At 34.8% G+C, this 7,688-nt stretch overlaps 1 protein-coding gene across 3 annotated transcripts; it reads left to right on the top strand.

Annotated features, from left to right (window-relative positions):
• The first annotated feature begins 554 nt into the window (after positions 1–554).
• On the top strand, positions 555–3,414 carry LOC146917831 (uncharacterized). 3 transcript variants are annotated; one of them, XM_085719603.1, is made up of 5 exons: positions 555–690; positions 1,588–1,934; positions 2,107–2,193; positions 2,279–2,369; positions 2,659–3,414. In XM_085719603.1, exons 2-5 carry the CDS (start codon positions 1,797–1,799, stop codon positions 2,697–2,699), a joined length of 357 nt encoding a protein of 118 aa, XP_085575729.1. In that variant the 5' UTR covers positions 555–690; positions 1,588–1,796; the 3' UTR covers positions 2,700–3,414. The 3 variants fall into 3 exon arrangements, with proteins under 3 accessions (XP_085575729.1, XP_085575731.1, XP_085575730.1); XM_085719605.1 differs by having other exon boundaries at positions 1,518–1,934; XM_085719604.1 differs by having other exon boundaries at positions 1,356–1,934.
• The last annotated feature ends 4,274 nt before the right edge of the window (positions 3,415–7,688 follow it).

Genomic DNA, 7,688 nt, shown 5'->3' with positions numbered 1-7,688 from the left:
GTAAAAATGAAAATTAACGTAAAGCGAGACGATTAAAACAACAAAGCAGATTAAAATGAAACAGAAATATTATGTGAAATGACCAAAATGCCCCTAGGGGCTTAAAACGACTAAAATGACTCAGATGAAATTTTAAAATGGATTTTTTAACAAGGGATTAAAGCAAGAGTTTATACAGGCGAATTAAAAGACTCAGAGACAAATTTTTAGAATTTAAACAGGGCTTTAACGCATGAAAAGACTAAAATGCCCCTACGGGCGAAACTGACTCAAAATGACTTCAAATGCAATTTTTGGAAAGGGTTTTGACATAGAATGAAACAAAGACTTATTCAAACTACTTGAAGAGACTCAAACAAAATTTTAAAAGACTGAAAGAATTTTTGACATAGGAAATGACTAAAATGCCCTTTTTCATGAATTTTGCAAATAACATTGAAATAAAATGCAGAGAAAGATGCAATTGATCAGAGACATATCAGATGACTTATAATGCAAGAAAAGAAGAATTGAACAAGTATTTTTAGGCTCAAAATTAGGGTATAACAATAAGAAGAGCTTGTGCATGAAGCCGGATTTGAAGATCACCTTGATATTTGATGTTGTAGAAGATCACTCTTAACAGTCTTCTGATTTGCCTCTATAATGATATGTCAATTCCAGATTAGTTTCTTTAATATGCACCCTGAGGTAACATTTTTTTAAGGGTTATTAGTTTCCCTTCTTAATTGTATTTTCTGTATTTGATGGAGTAATTTCTGTATTCGGTCGTTAGCTTTGATTCGAATTGTTATTTTAGATTCTAAGAGGCCTGATGTCTAATTCTGTGTGAGGGATTTCTGGAACTTCATTGGTTTCGTGACTTGTGTCTGAGTTATATATCTGACAAGATCCAACATAATCAATGAAATACTATCTATTACTATAATTTTTTGGGAACATAGTCGAGGGATATGGAATTCAAGATTACTACTGTAACGGCATTTGCATTTTCATTCTCTGCATAACAATCTGATTAGAGATTCCATATGGAAGGTAGATGGAAGCATGTTATGCTTAGTTGAAAATTTATTGATGATAGTAAGAAAGTAGTATACAAGATTTGGTTGAAAATGTATTGATGATATTGAAAAATTATTTAATGAGATTTAATTGAAAATGTTGTTGAAAGTATATGAGATTTATGTGGCTACTGGTTACACTTTTTTTTTCAACTGTTTTTCTTTGGTTATATCTCAGATATTTTTATTTTTATTCTTCTAGTTAAGTAAAGAAGTTTGAAAGTACGACTGCTGCAAAAGAATTAATTTCGTCGATTTAATTTTGATTTTAATTTTTCTCTGTGTGGATACAAGGGTATTGATATTCCAGAGGCCACAATACCTGAGCCCTTTAGCCAAAGTGCTTGTAACTTGATTTTCAAAGACGGACCTGTAAATTTGTCAACATAAATTTCATCAACTTCCAATGAAATTGAACTGTCGCTGAACAACTTACATTTGATTCTGACTTCCTAGATAGCCCAGAAAGTGAAAGCACTCGGCAGAAAGAATGTACACCATCTGATTGTGAGTAATTGTAATGCAGGAAAGAAGAATGAATCATTGTCCACGAGAATTCAACCAAATGTTATTAAGACACCGATACATAAGATCTCCCCTCCACATTCTGTTAGCTGTGCTGACAGCACTGGTTTGAAAATTGTCTCTTGTATGGATAGTTAGTTGACACACACACCTGCACTGTCAACACCTTAGAGGAGATTGTTGCTCGGTTCTGATGTTAAGCCTCACAATATGACTGTCCAAAAGTCATATTCTCCGAATTTCTCGACTTTACACTCCCAAAAGGCAGTGATGATTTGGACAACACAGTGGACATGTCTAAACCTAGCAGAGGATGTTCTGAGGACCTCAAATCTTTTGATTCTGGAGGTATAGCTTCCATCTTGTTTTGGTTTTAATTCTGGACTTACTCTTAGAATCATACTTTGATATTCACTTATTATTTTATTTTGTACCTTTTAAAAGCTATTTTTTTTTTGCAAAAGCTATTTTTTCTCTCGCTTATGTAATTGCTTTCTTGTTAATTGGTTTCTCAATGCAGGTAGAAGAAAGCCTTAGCCATTCCTTTGAGGAAACCAATGTGGATCAAACTGGTTTGGATGAATCGGATAACAATCTTTTATCATTGGTGTGATTAACTCTATATTTGGTATGTCATAATTCTATTTTATTATAACTCTATATTTGCTAACATATTTTATTCCGCCCAATAGGAGAAGCTGAAGAACATGTTGAAATTTTGGAAAAGATTGTGCCAGACTGGCTTTGCAAGAACGTGGTTTCTTCGGGAGACACTATGTACTGGTGGGTCTCTTACTTTTTATCGCTGAATAAATATTTGTCCTTTTAAAGTATCAGTCTTGTTTAGGGATGTGAAATTTGAGTCAAGCTTAACATGAAATTCCATCCTTCTGTGGACTACAAAAAACATAATTCTGAATTTATGTTTGATATAATGGAATAGCAGAACTTAGCAGTTTGATAGAATAACAGAACTTTTGATGACATTAGTTAGTGTTCTTATGAGCCAAAATATTGTGATTTACTTCAAAGTAGTTATTTATTAATTCTACTTATGTTCTTATTCTTATAGTTTACAAAACCAAAGAATGCATTGGATTTGGACTTGGTTAGAGCAAGACTTTTCAACAATGTGACGAAAGGAGATGAGTGAAGGGTTTTGGTTGAATGAGAAAATGAATGTTAATTGATGTGCTGCAAATGATTGTTGGTAATGTTGTGCATAGCAAGGGAATTGTTTGGTTTGTGTTTTGCATTCATTGTTTTGGTTACAACTTTGAGTAACAGCTATAGTGAATATCTTGGCTGGCACATAAGTGATTGTACGAAAAGTGAACAGAGATTCCGAGGGGGATTCGAACACCTTGCACACAGCTATAGTGAATTTCTATGGGTATAGGCGTTCCAACCGCACCAGCAATTTCAAACAAAGTTTTTTCCCTCCAATATTCTTGCAGTGAAAATGCACAACAAGGCTGAAGTGCCAAATTGTAGCATCACAAATACCGCGGAAAAAAGTGCATTAGGACATATGGCATTGCTGGGTATGATTAATGTGGTTCACTTTATTTCATTCTTCCAAAATCACTCCAATTACTAGAGAGCTCTTTCAGAAGATGATTACGAACAATTAAGTTTTTTCTTTTAAGGTTTGTATGTTGTGATTCTAGTTATCAAAGTATTACGTGTTTTCTTGTTGATTGTTATTAATAAACTGAGTAGATAACAAGTCCAGTTGATAGTTACAATTTTGTTCATGTGGCTTTTCGATGGATGCATCGTTGTAAAGTGAAAGCTTTTCTTTATATGTCATGTTTCTAATTTTCAAGGGCGCAGGTTTTCATTTTAGTTTATTTTCCTTATCATGCATATTTTTACAACTATTGCATATCCTTTTACCTGTTATACAATAATCACACACACTAATGGTTAGGAATTTAACCAAGGTTATCTTGGGATTCACTCCATATGCTGTTCTAGTGTTCTGTCAAAAGAACATCAATCTTAAATGATTAGTAGTTCCTGCAAACGAAATTATGATGTGTATTTGGTTTAGACTAATATGCCATGAGGCTATTTATTACATGTATATTGTTTCATGTTGTTTGTGTTTATCACATACTTGGAGTGATTAAAAAATTTCCTTTAAGTTGGACAGAGGAAAAGACGAAGGTTTGCTTGGTTTCTTAGAAGTCGATTTGTCAGCCAATATAGGTTTGAGGTTTAGAGTTTACAGTTTTAAGAGTGCTAAACATTACCTTGTTGGGAAAATGGTTATTAGAGATATATTGTTTAGTTAGTCCTATTAGTATATATAGTTGTAACCTCCCCATAAGTGGGACAACTTTCTCATTGTGTAAGATTCATTTTCCATCAATACAAAGAACTTTTCTATATTTCTCTCTTTCCTTCCATGGATGCCATGTTTCATAACATGGTATCAGAGCAAGATTGGTATCCACCTTGAACAATTTTCCGCTGCATTTTCTCGAGAAAGTTTAATTTTCTCGTTCTGTTTTTCTTTCTTCTTCATTCTGGTTTTCTCTTTTCTCACTTTTGTTCATTTCTCGTTCTGTTTTGTTCTTCGATTCAGTTCGATTTTTTTTTCTATCACTTTTGTTCTTGATTAATTTCTGTTTCGATCAATTCAGTTTTGCGATTTCGTTTCATCGCAACTTCGTTCTCTCCATCATCATTTCCCCCAATTATTAGGGTTTGCGATTCAATTTTGATCGCGATTCTTGCTTCTTCTTATCGCTGAATTTCCTTTCCGTTTCATTCTGATTCTTCGATTTCAACTTCAACTTTGATTCGAGTTTCTTGCATGAATTCTTGATCGGTTGAGTGTTTCAATCTCTGAACAATTCGTTTTCTGTGTGCCTTGCGTTCTATGTTGCAATTTGACTCTTGCAATCTGATATGACATTCTCTTCGTTTGTAATTGCTGTGTGAATCAAACTACTCTCGATGATATGACATATCTACAACAGAATTCAACATATGATGTGTAATTCTGGGTATAAGGATCGCTGGATGTTTGGTAAAGGTTCTCTATGATGTGTTTGGTACTTATTGCATACTGCTTCCAAGGTGTTTGTTGAAAGTACTCACTGAAGGACAGATTGGTACTGCATTTTGTTCCGCTCCAGCATTGCATTGGACTTGCTTTGCGATGTTGTTGCTGACTGCTGTATGATATTGCTGAATTCTGGATGCTTGTTTCATGTGCAATTTTTCCAGCTTTTGTTGATTCAAATTACTTTGGTCACGCACACATTGTTGAGTTGGTTTTGGTATGGTATTCTTGCTGCCTCTTGAATTGGTTTTGCACTGCTCATAATGCACTCAATGGAGGTTTCATTGCTGGCTATGTTGCTGATCAATTAGAGTTCAGTTTTTGATCAACTTCTTACTCCTATATTGTTGAGAGATTGTTCAGAATTGGTTCTACAAGTTTGGTGTTGCTTACTGACATGGCCTTTTGTGAAGAATTGGTTGCTGATGTTTGGTGTCAAGTTCTATGATTTAGTGCTGCACTTTGTTCTTTTTCTTTTTCTTGTGTGTATACAGTTATGGATATTGTGAAGACAAGGTTGGTCTCTTCATTGGAAGCCTATGATGAATTGCCTATTTTTCTTTTCAACTGTTGCGTAACTCATCTAGTTCCATGACATACCCAATTCTCTTTACTACTGTTGGAAGCAATTTAATATTAGGTTGTTTGTTGTTATGTGGCTATTTTCTTCAAGTGGCAGATTGGTTGGCTTTGGTTGCGTTCTACTTTGCTTGCTTTCCATTTGCTTATGTTTGATTTGGTATTTGACCTTTAGAGCATCTTCTTGGCTTAATTTTGATGTCTCTGGGCTGCAATTTTGGTTTTATTTTGTGCAGCATTACTGCTGCATTTTTGTTCTGGTTTTGGCTATGTTGGTATTTTCTTAAGCTTCATTGTGGAAGCATTGGTTTTGGCCTATGGTTTGAATGCATCAACATGGATTTGTTTTCTATGGTTTGAAGACACATCACATGGCTATGCATCTCTATTGGTTTGCCATTGGTTTTTCTTGTCTCGGCTTGGCATAGGAGGGCATCACTTTTATCTTTAGAAGCTTGGTTTTGTTGCTTCATGGTCCTTTTGGTGTGAAGTTTGTTCAACATTTGACCTCCTTCCATTGTAGACTATGGCTCTTCCTTGCACTTCTTTCTTGTCTTGTGCTTCTCTCTTGAGTGATTGAACACTCTTGATGGTTAAGCGTTGTGCCTTAATTGGCTTTGTTGATATTGGCTTCTACCGGATGGTGGTTAAGCGTTGCTTTGATGCTCCTTCCTTCAATTGGTTCAACCTTGAGTTGTGGTTGCTTCTTGTTGGATGAGCACTTGTTTGATATTTTTCTTAGCCGATGTATTTCCGGCATCTTTCCTTGTATTTTCTCATTTCAAGTTGGATGTGTTTTAAACACCTTCCAACTTGAGGGGGACTATTAGAGATATATTGTTTAGTTAGTCCTATTAGTATATATAGTTGTAACCTCCCCATAAGTGGGACGACTTTCTCATTGTGTAAGATTCATTTTCCATCAATACAAAGAACTTTTCTATATTTCTCTCTTTCCTTCCATGGATGCCATGTTTCATAACAATGGTATTGGAGATTGAAAGAGGGAAATCAATCATTGTGGGCCATACTATTAAGAAGTAAACATCGCAGTGAAGATGAAACTTTAACAACTGAGGGTGCCAAGTGCTCCAATTGGTGGAAGGATATTAACTCGTTGGACGGGAGGATACTGAGTGTTGTACGTGGATGGTTATCAAACTCAACATCAAATTGGTCGAAACCAAGGGGAAACATATTTCTGGTACGTGGATGGTTCATTGGCTTCAAGATTTAGTTGGCTTTCATCAGTTTCTAATATTTGAAATGCATACATGGAGGATACGGGGGATCAGTGGATTGAGAGGACGTATGATAAGATTTGGTTACATTCTATGTTTAATGTTTTTTCGACGTGCACTCCAAAAATGATCATTTGACTTAGTAAGTGTGAGACATGGTCTTGTTATATAAGTGATTTGTTTTAACTAATGTATAAATGCTAATGCCCAAACACATGGTTAGTTTTATATTCATATTCAACTATCTGGTCATATGTCATTGAATCAATGTCTATTTTTCTCAGCATTAAAAGTCGAATGATACAATGAATTTCACGTCGTTAGACATACATGTCAATGTACGATGATGGGTAAGTAGAGTTATATCTCAATCTTAAAAAGTATATAATCGATCAATAAGAACCATTGAGTGAGAAGTTACGGATGTCTAATCCTAGCACAAATTTCCTATATATTGTCAATCCGTTATTTACAATTTTGTTAAACAAACAACTTGCTTTTCAACTTTGATTCAGAATTCTATAGAAAAAGAATGATCTAAACTAACACACGGTCTCTATGATTTGATACAATAATTTTTTATAAATTGGCACAATACATACTAATGTGCAAGAGAGTATACAAACCTCCTCTTATCACTATCTGTACGAGAAACACACCAAACCCCACTATAACGACCATTTTAGCCTCCTCAACAACCACACAACAACCATACCCTTCACAATCCCAGAACCGCTTGGAAGAAGAGAAAGTGGTATGGACAGGGACAAGTCCAGACATGTTAATAGTAGGCGAGATCATATGACATCATTTACTCCAAACAATTAATAGAATACCAAAATTATATTATTTTATTGTCGCGTCATTTTTCGGAGGTCAAGGCTATTTGGTTAGCGTTTGACTCACTTTTTATTTCACGACTTTGAAAAAATTTATTTAAATTGGGGGGTCCGGGGGTTGGTTATATTTAGGGAAGGTATTAGCACCCTAAATATTCGTAGTACTCTACGAGAACCTTTTGATTTTATTTAACTTTTTTTGTGCTATAAACTTGCTTATTTCTTTTTTTTTTTTAAATGAAATTTTGAAATGATTAAAAAAAGAAGACCTAATTATCTACATTTTATTGATTTGGAAGGACGAGTGTCCTCTGCCTACGTACCCGTGAGGGATCAAAACCTCGTAGTTCGGGGTTAAAAAAAGACT

The sequence above is a fragment of the Medicago sativa genome, chromosome 6, assembly GCF_051527215.1.
Source record: "Medicago sativa cultivar Bolivia chromosome 6, Bolivia_mono, whole genome shotgun sequence".
In the NCBI taxonomy this organism is placed as follows: Eukaryota; Viridiplantae; Streptophyta; class Magnoliopsida; order Fabales; family Fabaceae; genus Medicago; species Medicago sativa.
Note: the sequence above shows the minus strand (reverse complement) of the source record. Positions and strands in the feature narration are given on the sequence as shown.

Coding starts and splice junctions, on each gene's coding strand:
- LOC146917831 (XM_085719603.1), top strand. CDS start 1,797: ATGACTGTCCAAAAGTCATATTCTCCGAATTTCTCGACTTTACACTCC. Junction 2,194..2,278: donor ATAACAATCTTTTATCATTG/GTGTGATTAACT, acceptor TCCGCCCAATAG/GAGAAGCTGAAGAACATGTT. Junction 2,370..2,658: donor TCGGGAGACACTATGTACTG/GTGGGTCTCTTA, acceptor TTATTCTTATAG/TTTACAAAACCAAAGAATGC.